Source organism: Hevea brasiliensis, chromosome 18 (genome assembly GCF_030052815.1).
Source record: "Hevea brasiliensis isolate MT/VB/25A 57/8 chromosome 18, ASM3005281v1, whole genome shotgun sequence".
Taxonomy (NCBI): Eukaryota; Viridiplantae; Streptophyta; class Magnoliopsida; order Malpighiales; family Euphorbiaceae; genus Hevea; species Hevea brasiliensis.
The window spans coordinates 40657694-40670593 of record NC_079510.1 but is presented as its reverse complement, the minus strand read 5'-3'; the positions used below and the strand labels follow the sequence as shown (position 1 = coordinate 40670593).

Genomic DNA, 12900 nt, shown 5'->3' with positions numbered 1-12900 from the left:
AAGGTGCCGATGCAACCCACCTGCAGCAGTCTTTGTCATTTTACCATAACGTCTCCCTATATAAAGGCCGCACCCCTTCTCCAACCTCATGGAAAAACCAGACCCAGCAGTTCCATCATTATCACTCTCTCAAAGAAATCTGAAATGGGTAATTGTGCATCACATCAAAACAGAAAGAATATGGGTACTGCTTTCTTTCTCACTCTAAACTGGCAATCCACAGCCAAAATAGTTCACCCAGATGGACGGCTGCAAGAATTCAAGCAACCAATCAAGGCCAAACTCATACTTTCCCAGAACCCAAACTGCTTCCTCTGCAGTTCTGATTCCATGTTTGTAAACTTTCGCCTGCCTCATGTGGCAGATGATGAGGAGCTTCAACTGGGTCAGATTTATTTCCTCATGCCTCTCTCCAAATCCCATGCACGTCTGTCTTTGCAAGAATTAGGTGCACTTGCTATCAAGGCTAGCTCAGCACTAGCTCAGTCGGCTGACACCGGAAGCCACTCATCAAAAACGCTGCGGTTTTTGCATGGAAATGGCATGCGGGTTAGTAAAATTCAGATTGGTTTAGACTTCGTCGGTTTAGATTTTCCGGCAAGGCGGGAGAGCTGACAAATTTACTATTAAAAATTAAATTTTGGTGAATTATTGGCACGCATATATATATATAAAATTCTTACTTGAGTCTTTCGGTTCAAGAAAACCTTTTCAATCTCAGCTAGTGATTATAGGTCACATAAAATGAATCCTTCTTCATGAAATAAGAAGAGTGAACCCACTTATGTGAATGAAAAGTTAGTTAATGCACTGAGTGAACTGAATAATTCTTTCATCGGAATCTACTAGCCAATAACTTCTCTTGATGCTTTGGTTTGGGATGAAGCTACAGAAGAAAGAAGTTAAATTTTTATTTTAATTCGTTAATAATTGTCAATATTTATAAACTTTATTTTTTTTTTGTCTATTTTCCTTTCGGCTTTGTAATGGTTTATATCGATAATTTGTTTATATTTATAGTTTTCATGCAATAGGATCGAATTGAATCCTATGCGTAACATAATTCTAAGCTAGACCTGTCGAACCAGCCTGGATCTGGAATCATGAATCCTCATGGTTTTGGTTTCAGTTTGGTTCGATTTAGGTTCAAATTGAATTATTTGTAATTTTTTAGATTTATTTTTTATTTTTTTAAATAAAAAAGTAATTTTGTCCAGAATCGTCCAATTCAATACTGATCCGATTCATTTACTGCTTGAATCAAAGATGAATTTAATTAGTTTCGATTTGATTTAATCAATCCAATTCCATACAGGCCTTGCCCGCGTCTACTATGAGTCAATAGTCTATTTTTTCAATTGATTTTTTTTTGTAAAAGGCCATTTATTGATATTAGAGTCATCCTTTTTAAGTTATGATATCATGATTTAAATTTCAATTGAAGTTAATTAATTAATTAATTATATATATATATATATATATATATACAAAGAAAAAGAAAGAAAAACAGAATGGCCCAAATCGAAGACTATGGAGGCTTAACTCTTGCCCAAAGGGACATCTGGAATAAAATAGGTCCAAGTCCAATTGTTTCATCCATAAAACTAAAACTTAGGATAAAAGTTTAACTTTTTAAAATTTAAAAAATTATCTAAAAAAATAAAAAAATATATAATTATATGAAAATTTAATTATTTTTTTTATTTTAAAAAATTCAGAATAAATAGAAAAAATTATTTTTAAAATTATAAGAGTGTGAGGTCAGATGAATTATTTGAAAAAAAAAAAAAAAAAAACTAATCCAATACTTGACTTCTAATTCCAAGATGTGGTGGAATGTTCATGGAATCGAACATTCCATATTAAAAATGTTGTGGTTTCGTCTAAGCAACGCGCAGAGGGTAAACGTGGACTACACGCCCAACTCATGAAATTCTTTCGAAATTTCCCATCCCAACTACTTTACTTTTGTTACTTTAATTGAAACTGCTTAATTGAATTTTGGACTGATGATATCATATGAATGCTAATTTAGCCACTGGCCATTAGTTCCTTTCGGCAGGCCGCAAGAAGTCTCATAATTTGTACATACCCATAAAAAAATAATAATAAAAAATACAAGCACAAAAACACCATTGGCTAGTCAAATTTGTCTTAAAAATTGCTTTGCCTATGCCTTTCCTCTGCCCATATAAAGTTCACACTCACACCCACACTCATCATCATTCATCACCACTTTCACTCTCTCACAGAGAATTCAGAAATGGGTAACTGCGCATCACCTCAACATGCTAGAAAGGGTTCAATTATTTTCTCTCTAAACTGGCAATCCACTGCCAAAATAGTCCACACTGATGGAACTTTGCAAGAATTCAAGCAACCCATCAGGGCCAATCGCATACTCTCTCAGAATCCAAACTGCTTCCTCTGTAGCTCTGACTCCATGTATGTGAACTGTCACCTTCCTCATGTTGCAGATCATGAGGAACTTCAACTAGGTCAGATTTATTTCCTCATGCCTCTCTCCAAATCCCATGCACTTCTTTCTTTGCAAGAATTAGGTGCACTTGCTATTAAGGCTAGCTCTGCACTAGCTCAGTCAGACACCAGATATCCATCGTCAAAAACATTGCCGTATTTGCGTGGAATTGGTCAGAGATTCTGTCAAATTCGGTTAGGTTTTGACATCGTGGGTGTGAAATTTCCGCCGGGAGGGATTGCCGGCAAATTGAGTACTGAAAATTTGTTTTAGTGTGTAATCTCTTTTATGTTAGTGGCCACTTTAGAAGTCACTGACAGGATTAAAGTATATCAGGAACCTTACCTTTGGGATTTATCAGCCATGTTTCTTTTCTCAAATATACTCACCAAATCAGGCTAAACAAAAACTTTAGTTAATTAATTGTAATTAAAAATACAAAATAAAAATCATAATTAATAATTATAATTATTTTAATTGGGAATAAATTAAAAAAAAAATAAAAATTATAATTTATCATGTAGAAATTAAAATCTCCAAATTGAAAATTTGTTTTTTAAATAAAACTTTTTCAATTTCAAAAATTTAATTAAATTATTTAAAATTAAAAAATTTAAACAAAATAAATAATTCACACAAAGATTTGAATTTTTTTCTGGCCAATAACTTAAAAATAATATTAAATTAAGCCAAAATCCAATATAACCGAATGATTTGATGACAAATCAAATATGATTTTTCAAAAAAAAAAAAAAGAAAAAAAAAGTTTGATTTCTTTGTTCTTTATGGACATTTCAGTCAGAATCACTTTTAACAGGATTACAATACATTTGTATGGCTGGAGAAGAAAGTAGGAATAATTTCTTCTTAATTAATTATAACAGTTGGAGCTTAATTAATAAAAATATTTAAGTCAATAACACATTTTATTAAATTTTATTGCATAAAAAAAGAAAAGATTAATTTATATATATATATATATATATATATATATATATATATATATATATTCATGAAATGAAAAATGGGCAGGAAAAAAGCCTCAAGTTCCTCTATTTTCTTTCTACACAACAACTAATAGAAATAACATTTTTTTTTTTTTTTTTTACCATAAGATAGATTTCATTCATTAAAAGAAGGCTTCTAAGCCCAGTACAAAGAAAACCCTATGGCCAAAGCTTGAACTTAACCAATCCCAACATACAAGTAAACCCAACCCAAAAAAAAAAAAAACACCCTTAACTTTGTAATCTCCATATCCGAACCCATAACCAGAAGAGAGAACACCTCCTACAGGACGAGGCTCAAGTGCGGCACACGGCCAAACCACAACGCCGGCGGGGAGAAAGATCCTCATGAAGTACCAATGGGGATGAGATACGGCTACATCGCCTAAAAGAAGAAACCCCACAAACTACACCCCAAGGATTTGCCATCAAGCTAGGACACAATCAAAACCATGATGCACTGGGTTGAGCACCGAAACCAAAGGAGTTGTAGACTCTTTTCTAGGGAAGAAACAAGCACCAAGCATAGCAAAGGATAGACTCGGCCAAATCTCTTGAAGGATGTCCCACGCAAAAGATCCCCAGATCAGAGAAGGATTTATGCTAGCAGGTCATGCAAAAAACGAATGCAGACCATGGTCACCGAAAACATGGAAGGAGGGTAAGCTCTGGCCTCGTAGGTTTCAAGAGACCGAGAGTTACAAGAGCAACTCCGTGAACATCCCTGAGACATCCCTTTCCCACAGATCACAGAACACCAACCTAACATAGCAGGTTCAAACATACACCCTCAACCATGAAGCTCCAACCAAAAACAACTATACACAACCCACCCAAAGGTGGGAGAGGGAAACCCACATCTGGGTAGGAAGGGGAAGGCCACCCCTGCCTAGAAGGGGCAGAGGCGACCGCTAAACGGCAAGAAACAGGAGACACTCCTCCGAGAGAAAAACCAAAACCAGAGAAAAGAAGTTGGGCTCTTTCGAAATATCATATTTCATTACAGTACAGTACAGACAAACATATATAGAAGGGCATACGCACATACAAAGAGTGTCATATCATCACTCTGAATCTGCTGGTATAACAAATTTAACAAAGTTTATTTCATCAAAGGCAAGGAATTTTCCTAAGAGGAAGGTTTCATTTCTGTCTTAATTGCAACAACCAGCTGGTCATAAGCTTCACCCCATGCAATTTTCATTTCTGGTGACCACAGCTCTGGTACTGCTTCCTTTATGGTCTCCAACAGTGCAAACTTTGTTACCTGTGCAACATTTATAGATGCTTACCATAGTAGTTATGAAAAAATAATTGCCCTGCGCAATTCTACATGCATTTATTGTATACATTTTAATTCATTTAGCATAAATCCTTGTATAGACATTTGATTTAACCGTTAAACTCATTTCATGCAAGTTTATATTAAATACACCCTAATTTATAAGCCTACCACCAGGCTAAGCCTACAGGTGCTTTTATTAAGTTATTTTTAGAATTGACTAATGTGTTGGCTATTTGTTGGTCAATCATACCTCAAAATGTTCGTCAACAACTCCATATTTGAAGTGGACAGCTCCCAATTTTTTTAAGCTGGATTCTCTTACAGTAACTTTGCCAGCTTTCCTCAGTTGAACTGCTGATTCACAAGTCTGCAATATGTACAGTCCAAACAGAGCCTTAAAATGTTCGTTCAAATTTATTATTTTACTGCTGATGACCATTGGAGCCAAAAAAGAAGTAAAATGTTTGAAGAATAAGAAGATCTAACCATGATAAAGACAGACATGGCGTGAGGCTTGAGTTTTGGATTCTGGTGAAGAGGAACATTTGAGTCTTTCAAGAATGAGAACAACTTCTGTGCTGATGGTGCAATCTCAAATATCCTGTAAACGTTTTTAAAGAAACATGAGATGAAATTTTTAATGCTTATAGAGGAAGGGGAGGAAAAGGAGAACAACAATTTGCTTACTTCAAGAAGAATTTAAGACCCAATTCTGCAGCATTCTTCTTCATCACATTCCATGACTTGACCACCAGAGCTTCTTGCTCTTCTGTAAAATCCTTGCAATCTTCTTCCAAGGTATTCATATTCTTTGGTTGATAGGCAGATGATATGGAACTAGTTGATTGTTTGCACCCATCTTAGCTTCGGAAAAGTTCATTTTTATAAGCAAATTTGAAGCAGATGAGATTAACTCTTCGCTGCTTTGAAAAGCCATTTTTCTTGGTGTATTAATATGAATTGTAGCAATCACTATTTACAAACCACATCAGCCAAAAAAACAAGGGGCTCCTCTGTTTCTGTCAAACTGCAGCACCTGGTTTTGGCTAAACTCAAGTTGGATTTCAAATAGAGCGATGGGATTGACCAAGTAAATTTATATTAATCAATTTGAATTTTCCTTCCTCTGAAAATAAAAATAATGGAAGGAAATTCTTCAAAGCCATTGGGAAAGTCCTCTGCTGTTATATCCAAGTGATTCGTAACTCCTTTGAAATTTGCTTGATAAACCCAAGAGACTCATCTATTTCTGTATGCCATTAGTTTTTTTACCATTTCTGTACATTTTTTTTATATAAAAAAAGAAGCCAAGATTTGGAGTATTTTCCTGGTCTTGTGCATCCACATGAGCAAATTAGGAGCAGACGCGATCAATTTTTCTTGGCTTAGGAAATGGAAAGCTACTTTTGTTGGTGCTTTATTTGCATCAATCACTTTCATGAATTTAGCTATTCTAATTGAATTTCCCTTCACTTGAAATTCTTCACTGGCATTTGTTCAACAACTTTAATTCTGGATTCACTTTATATATTTATTTGTTAACTGCTTTTAAGCTTCAAATCTTGTAGGATGATTTTAACAGGGCTATGACTATCAGCAAATGCAGCAATAAGGCAATGACCCTGGTTTGGTGATTTGGTCACCCTATTTATCAATTTGAATATGCGCTTGGTTGATGAGATTCAATTTCATTCTCGAAATGGGTTCATATCCTTTATTGATTTGATCTAACCCATTTTCACATTTATGAGTAGCATGCAAAGTTGCAGAGCATTTAATGTCAAATATGTATAATTCTTTTCCACTTCTGTATTCAAACAAAACTATTATTGCAGATCCAGATTTGCAGAACAACAAAAGATCAAAAATATGATCATGATCATAAAAAATTTCCTTATTTTGAAAAAAAGAAACACTTTCAACTTTTTAAAAGTGATTATCAGACATCTTGTCTCTCCCTCTCTAGTGCTCAAGGAGTTCATGAAGGAGGCTTCATTTCAATTTTTATAGCAGCAGCCAACTGATCATAAGCTTCTGCCCACGCATTCTTCATCTCAGGAGACCACATTTCTGGCACTGCTTCTTTTATAGTTTCAAGCAATGCATACTTAGTGACCTATATAAACCATCAAGAAAATAGTAAACTTGGTAGACAACTTCTGATTGATTCAAGTGTGATAAATAAATGAAATTGTTACCTCAAAATGTTCATCAACAACCCCATATTTGAAATGAGTTGCTCCTAAATCTTTCAGACTGGACTCTTTCAAAGTGACCTTGCCTGCCTTCCGAAGCTGCACAGCTGATTCGCAGGTCTGCATGATATAGCAACTCTCAGACTTCCAATTACAAAGTCTATTTAAACTTTTCAAGTGCTTTCAACATCTATCTCTTCTAATTTGTGTTCCAAATTCAGGTGCACACATAGTTAGCAGCAGGATTTCAATAAGCTGAACGGGTGGCTTGAGTATATTGCTATGCATATGACAAGAGAAAAAAACAAGCCTCAATGAACTATCTAGAGGCTAAACTGACCCTGGTTAGTGTTTCTTAATCCCACAAATTGCTTAAGCTGAACTAAACAAATGCGTTAACACATCAAAACTGAGCCCTTCACATAATTTGCTTGGCAATGGCAGACCATTAGTCCTAAATATGCTAAGGGGAAAATAGAATGGACATGGATGTGAACAAATGTGCTCACCATAACAAAGACGGTAACGGCATGAGGTTTAAGCTTTGGATTCTGCTCCAGAGGAACATCTGAGTCTTTCAAAAATGAGAACAGCTTCTTTGCAGAGGGTGCGATCTCAAAGATTCTGCAAAATCAACCCAGAACTTAGATACAAATCATAAATCAACTAGCAATTAAATTAACTTATAAAAGTGGTGTTCATCTCATAGACTGAAGAGTGTGGTCAAGATTCAAATATAAATTAAACAATAGAAAATTAAAGAATGATTACTTAATGAAGAATTTTAGACCCAATTCTCCACTATTCTTCTTCACTGAATTCCATGATTTGACGACTAGAGCTTCCTGCTCTTCTGTTAATCCACTCACTTTTAGACTTCTATTCCTCTCCACATCTTGCATATATGTAAATGCCACACCATCAGCGCATAAAAGAAGGGGGACAGATAAAATATATATATATGTATAATCCAAGATTTAAGAAGAAAATTGGGAAAAAAAGATGAAGTTACTTCTGAGATATTTTGTGCTTTTGCATACAAGCCCGCGCAGTGATCCATCTCTCCTGACCCATGATAAGTGCAAGGATTGCTTGTGCAAGAGTCTAGGGCCAAAATTTTGAATTATGTAGTTCTCAGAGACTTGTCTTGTGCCATACTTCTTGATGCCTGCGGCTGTAATTTTTGTTTCAGCAAAAAAATAAAAAAGGGAGAGAGAGAGAGGAGGAAATTTAATTTTCATAAAAGGCAACTGAGAATTGAAAAAGAAGAAAGAGGGCAAAAGAAACTGACCACCAGGGAGAAGCATGGTAGTCTCAGAACTAAGATTATTAGTGTTCATAGGAATCAGGCCTATCATCTGATGAAGACTTGACAGGATCAACAAGCAGGTACACTTGATCAGCTGTGCCTGAAATATTGACAAATACAAATAAGAAGTAGTTGAGCTCCAGAGGCTATAGACAACTGGAATAAGCTTCACCAGTTGAGTTCTATTTGCAAAAGGGAAACTTTGACCATGCTAGAACAAAGAGAAATTGGAGAGAACCTTTGGAGGTGCGGTAGAGCCAACCTCAGCGTTATTAATATTATTATTGTTATTATTGTATAGTGGCGTCTAGTGTAATGGTGTATGTATCATAAAGTGGATTATCACTTTGTTACTGAAGAATTGAGAGCTGTGAACAATTCTTATCTAGACAATCATTAAACAATTATTTTTGGTAACTCTCCATGAACTGAAGAGTCCTGGGGAGGTTTGAGGTTCGAAGCTTTCCGTCCGCTAAAGTGATTGAATAAATAAATTACCGAACACATTGCTAATAATTAACATAAAAAAATATCCAAGCATCTGATTAATAATATGATTATCTGATGTTGAACTCGTTACGCAGATAAATTATAACCTAATATCTCTGCCTGTTGGACCCGAAACATACAAGGAGTTCCCATAAGGAGAACCACTTCTGAATTATCACAATTACTGTGGGCCATTGAATCAAAATCTTCACACCTAATAATAAAGAAATAAAACATACAATATCTAGGTGATAATCTACCCAAAAAAATACATTAGAAAGGAAAAAACCAAAAAGAAAAAAAGGATAAAAGAAGATACTGAATACCAAATTAACCACAGCCATAGTTTATATCTGGTTTTGCAACTAACGATTCAAAAGGAATTGCAACCCTCTCTTTCACAACGCATCGACCCTCCCCACCTTCCACAATCAGAACTCTCCCAGGTGGACATTCATTGCATCTCTTTTCTTTAGTTGTTGGCTGCTGAAACAAGTCCATCTTATTAAAAGGTATACTTCTTTTCCCAACATTAGGTCTAAAACCAGACAGGCTTAACACTGATATCACACCAAGAGTGATCGCTATCTTAGCAGCTGCACCAATGAAATGTCCTAACCATCTGCTTGAATTTTCAGATGCCTTCTGTGCCTTATTGCTTTCTGACTCATTCAGATTCTTCTTTGCTTCACCAGCTATTAGCCCATTCCGGACGGACTTGCGTGTATAAGGAAAGTGTGACAGAGAGTGATTGTCTACAACAAGGGACTGTGGAGGACGGCTTGGATAAGGTGGAAGTAAAAGGTCATTGTTATGCTCCACTGTTTCACCAGCAAATGCAGAAGCTTCCTTTATTACTTCTAAGTCATCCCCTTCGTACTCCTTTAGCTTATCCAATAACATCTTGCGGCTCTGTTCAATCTCACTAAGGGCAACTTCTCTCTCATAACGTTGCTGTTGCTGCAAATCCTGGACAACATGGTAAAACAATTAAAGAGTTTGTAACCATTATTTATGCCATTTCACAGAAGCTGCTTTATCTCTATAAATATCCCTTTGTTTCGTTAGATCAAAAAAGGTTGAACCTTTTAATTTTGAACTCCCATTTTACAAAAGCTCATAAATGCATAGAGACAATAAAAATAATCTTCGGATTCAAACAACATAATATATAGTAAGCCTGCCCTGCATTGTCTTTTATCAATCTTGGGTTATTAGCTTGACTATGCAGATATCAACACATTAACAAACATTTGGGGGTTTGGGAGAGGACGGGGGGAGAGGGGGGGCAAGTCAGCTAGAAATATTTTGGCGGCTTACCACTCTCACCCCCACCCCTACTGCCAAGCAAGAAACTGGTGCCACATTCAAGGGAAACCAGTAGGATTGAGAAAATGGCCAGAATAAGAAACAGAAGACTGATGCAAACTCTCATTTGGTTCACAGCAATGCAAAACAACTAAATCACATATTAGATATGAGTAATCCATGACAGGTTAGCAGATTATCAGTTCATAAAATCAGCTGGCCAAGACTTCTTTATGAGATCCATCATCCTTGTTAGCCTGAAACCTAATAAATTTTATGATGTTGCCCTCTTACTGTATCTAAACATGAGCAGAAAAAGGACACAAATATAGCGTGCACTTTCCCAAGGTGTTACCAGAATGCTACACATTGACATTATTAATTATTTTCATAAATTCTCAAAGTAATTGGATTTTAGTGTTATCCCTTTGCTTTGGTAGCAACACATTGATATGTGAATTACCCTTTGGCTCTAAAAATTTCAAGAGCTCAAAGAGAACATCCTTTAATTTTCTTTAGACGGGATATCAAAGGTTATTAACTTACGATATCTCTTGACTATAAGAACTCACCTAGGAATAGTTATCTGCACCTAGGAAACTATCCCTATATTTCAGAGTTTTATATGTGTGATCATGCTTTCTGCAGCTAAGAGAGCATATTCCTTAGAATGATTTCGACTTAGGGGATATCAAAGATTGTCATTTTATCAATTCAAGAGGAAGACTTCTCCTCATGCATTCTGGAATTATGTGATGCAGTATATTCTAACTTCAGTCTTGATAAGCAACTACCAAGAGAGTGCCACCAGACCAAACGCATGAAGTACTGAGACAGTAAGTAATAAACAAACAATCTAAGACCAGCTTCATTCTACAGTCTACACAAACATCAAGCAAGTCTGAACTCCAGCTTAAAAAAACATATATAGGTGCCGACTACGGGAAGCCCTCATATTAAACACTCCGAGACTTGACTTTATATGTGTTTCTCGTTTGTTGTCAATGGAAAGGATTCAAGAGAGTGTTCATTAGGATATGCCCACAAATTTATGAATATTTGTCAGATTTGGCAACAATTAATCAAGTAACAGAAGTTTTCACTATTAATGGCCTGTTTTCTTGGTATGAGAGAGAGAGAGAGAGAGAGAGAGAGAGAGAGAAGGAGGAGGAGGAAGGAAGGAGGGAGAAGGGGGGGTGTGGGTGTTGTGGTTGTTGGGTTTCATTACAACCAGAGTGAGTCCAATACGTAGTCTTAAGACCATTTCCATTTGTTGATCATAGTTACCAGTATACAACAGAAAATAGTTCAATAGAAACAACCTTACGAGTATTGATGTACATTTGGAAAGCATTATGCAACTCAAATTCAGAAACAATAACTTGTCAATTCAATAAGAGTACAAAGAGGACCGTATTCTTAGTTCCAAATGCCAACATGTTTAAAGTCGAGAATGATTAGAATTACAAAAGTAGCGCATTACAATATGTTTTAAACAAGTTTATGTCAAAGCTAAAAGAAATATCACACACAAATCACTCTCTCTCATTGCCGCTGTACTATAACCTTGATAATGACTTTCTCCACTATAACCCAGTTAATAGATCTCATATTATTCATCAACTATGCAATTCAAAAGCAAACAAAAGCGGATCTCATATTTTTCTGAACAAAGTTTTATGTGAAGTCACAAAATGGGAATCAGAGACAATAAATCATTATTCATTCTTTCTAGCCCTCCTTTTCACACATAGACACAAACACATGCAAGTCAATGTAAGAAAGCCAAAATTTGGGTCATTAACGTGAAACCCTAATTCTAAGAATTGGGTATTGTAGTGGGAAAAACCTGCAAGTTGGAGAGCTGGTGCTCAAGGGATTCAAGAGCATCGCGGATAATAAAAAGCCTCTCAGTCTCGTCATCTTCTTCGTCTGCTTCACTCAATGAAACCTCATCAAGACACTGAGAATTAGCGCTCTTTTCATTCTCCCCCTTCACAATCACGCCCTCTTCAACACCTCCCTTTTCTTGTTTGTTTTCTTTAGAAGAGATAGAGTCGACATTGGTATTGTTGGTGCTGGTGCTTGCTTTGTGGATGCAATTGCTGATCTTTAACCTCAATTCTACTGCTCTAGCCAATACAATCTCGACTCCCTCTTCTTCCATTGCTGTTTCCTTCTCCTCTGCCTCTCTTTCGATGTGGGTATCGCAGACAATGAAAAAAGAAATGTACTTTGGGCTTGGTGGTGAGTGGATTTTGATGAGTATGGGGTGCAAAGTTTGTTTGTTTGTTTGTTTGTATTATGTAGCAGAAGCGCCGAAAGGGAGGTTTTGGGGTTGGGCATTTTATGCTATTTCAGTGACTGTTGTGCGCTCTTAGCAGATAGACCTCTCACCGTTCCTGTTACTTTTGCAAATCAACTTTCTTTCTGTTCCCTCAAATCAAAGCCTTGGAGCTTTCTCCGGCTGAAAAAAAGAGATGTGTGGTTCAGGAAAAATCTGCCGCTTTCATTTTTAATCTCAAACGCTCTATTTATTTTATAAAAATTAATTTATTTATAAAAAAATTTTTATGAACATAAAATATTTATTATTATTTAATTATAATATTAAATTAATAATATATTTTTATTATATATATATAATTATTTTCATATTTTAATACAAATACCAAAATTTAAAATGTATAAAATAATTTTTTTTAAATAATTTTTTTTAAAATGATTTAATTTTTTTTATTTAATTTTTTTTACTTATCCAAAATACTAAAAAATATAAAAAATAATTTTTAAAAAAATATTTTTCGTGAAACAAACTGAATTTTAAA

General features: G+C 35.4%; 4 protein-coding genes across 6 annotated transcripts; 1 reads left to right on the top strand and 3 right to left on the bottom strand.

The window, feature by feature from the left end:
- Window positions 1-9: 9 nt before the first annotated feature.
- LOC131175877 (uncharacterized) lies at window positions 10-615 on the top strand. Its single transcript, XM_058140558.1, has one exon. The coding sequence runs from the start codon at window positions 10-12 to the stop codon at window positions 613-615; it is 606 nt and encodes a 201-aa protein (XP_057996541.1).
- Window positions 616-4464: 3849 nt separating this feature from the next.
- Window positions 4465-5697, bottom strand: LOC110635793 (non-symbiotic hemoglobin 1). The gene is made up of 4 exons (XM_021785253.2): window positions 5459-5697; window positions 5258-5372; window positions 5022-5138; window positions 4465-4753 (listed from the first exon to the last, which is right to left on the bottom strand). The coding sequence occupies exons 1-4, from the start codon at window positions 5575-5577 to the stop codon at window positions 4616-4618; spliced, it is 489 nt and encodes a 162-aa protein (XP_021640945.2). The 5' UTR covers window positions 5578-5697; the 3' UTR covers window positions 4465-4615.
- Window positions 5698-6576: 879 nt separating this feature from the next.
- Window positions 6577-8633, bottom strand: LOC110635825 (non-symbiotic hemoglobin 1). 3 transcript variants are annotated; one of them, XM_021785306.2, is made up of 7 exons: window positions 8514-8633; window positions 8258-8375; window positions 7979-8140; window positions 7738-7861; window positions 7476-7590; window positions 6970-7086; window positions 6577-6887 (listed from the first exon to the last, which is right to left on the bottom strand). In XM_021785306.2, the coding sequence occupies exons 2-7, from the start codon at window positions 8322-8324 to the stop codon at window positions 6750-6752; spliced, it is 723 nt and encodes a 240-aa protein (XP_021640998.2). In that variant the 5' UTR covers window positions 8325-8375; window positions 8514-8633; the 3' UTR covers window positions 6577-6749. The 3 variants fall into 3 exon arrangements, with proteins under 3 accessions (XP_021640998.2, XP_021640997.2, XP_057996421.1); XM_021785305.2 differs by having other exon boundaries at window positions 8448-8578; XM_058140438.1 differs by lacking the exon at window positions 8514-8633 and having other exon boundaries at window positions 8258-8426.
- A 296-nt stretch (window positions 8634-8929) lies between these two features.
- On the bottom strand, window positions 8930-12484 carry LOC131175808 (plastid division protein PDV2-like). Its single transcript, XM_058140437.1, has 2 exons — window positions 11922-12484; window positions 8930-9733 (listed from the first exon to the last, which is right to left on the bottom strand). The coding sequence occupies exons 1-2, from the start codon at window positions 12237-12239 to the stop codon at window positions 9095-9097; spliced, it is 957 nt and encodes a 318-aa protein (XP_057996420.1). The 5' UTR covers window positions 12240-12484; the 3' UTR covers window positions 8930-9094.
- Between the last annotated feature and the right edge of the window lie 416 nt (window positions 12485-12900).

What these genes read in the sequence shown, in the direction of transcription:
- LOC131175877 (XM_058140558.1), top strand. Translation starts at nt 10, where the DNA reads ATGCAACCCACCTGCAGCAGTCTTTGTCATTTTACCATAACGTCTCCC.
- LOC110635793 (XM_021785253.2), bottom strand. Translation starts at nt 5,577, where the DNA reads ATGAATACCTTGGAAGAAGATTGCAAGGATTTTACAGAAGAGCAAGAA. An exon ending in GGTCTTAAATTCTTCTTGAA is followed by an intron (nt 5,373 to 5,458) that starts GTAAGCAAATTG and finishes AAACGTTTACAG; the next exon opens with GATATTTGAGATTGCACCAT. An exon ending in TTGTTGACGAACATTTTGAG is followed by an intron (nt 4,754 to 5,021) that starts GTATGATTGACC and finishes AATGTTGCACAG; the next exon opens with GTAACAAAGTTTGCACTGTT.
- LOC110635825 (XM_021785306.2), bottom strand. Translation starts at nt 8,324, where the DNA reads ATGATAGGCCTGATTCCTATGAACACTAATAATCTTAGTTCTGAGACT. An exon ending in CCGTTACCGTCTTTGTTATG is followed by an intron (nt 7,087 to 7,475) that starts GTGAGCACATTT and finishes TATATCATGCAG; the next exon opens with ACCTGCGAATCAGCTGTGCA. An exon ending in TTGTTGATGAACATTTTGAG is followed by an intron (nt 6,888 to 6,969) that starts GTAACAATTTCA and finishes TGGTTTATATAG; the next exon opens with GTCACTAAGTATGCATTGCT.
- LOC131175808 (XM_058140437.1), bottom strand. Translation starts at nt 12,239, where the DNA reads ATGGAAGAAGAGGGAGTCGAGATTGTATTGGCTAGAGCAGTAGAATTG. An exon ending in ACCAGCTCTCCAACTTGCAG is followed by an intron (nt 9,734 to 11,921) that starts GTTTTTCCCACT and finishes CATGTTGTCCAG; the next exon opens with GATTTGCAGCAACAGCAACG.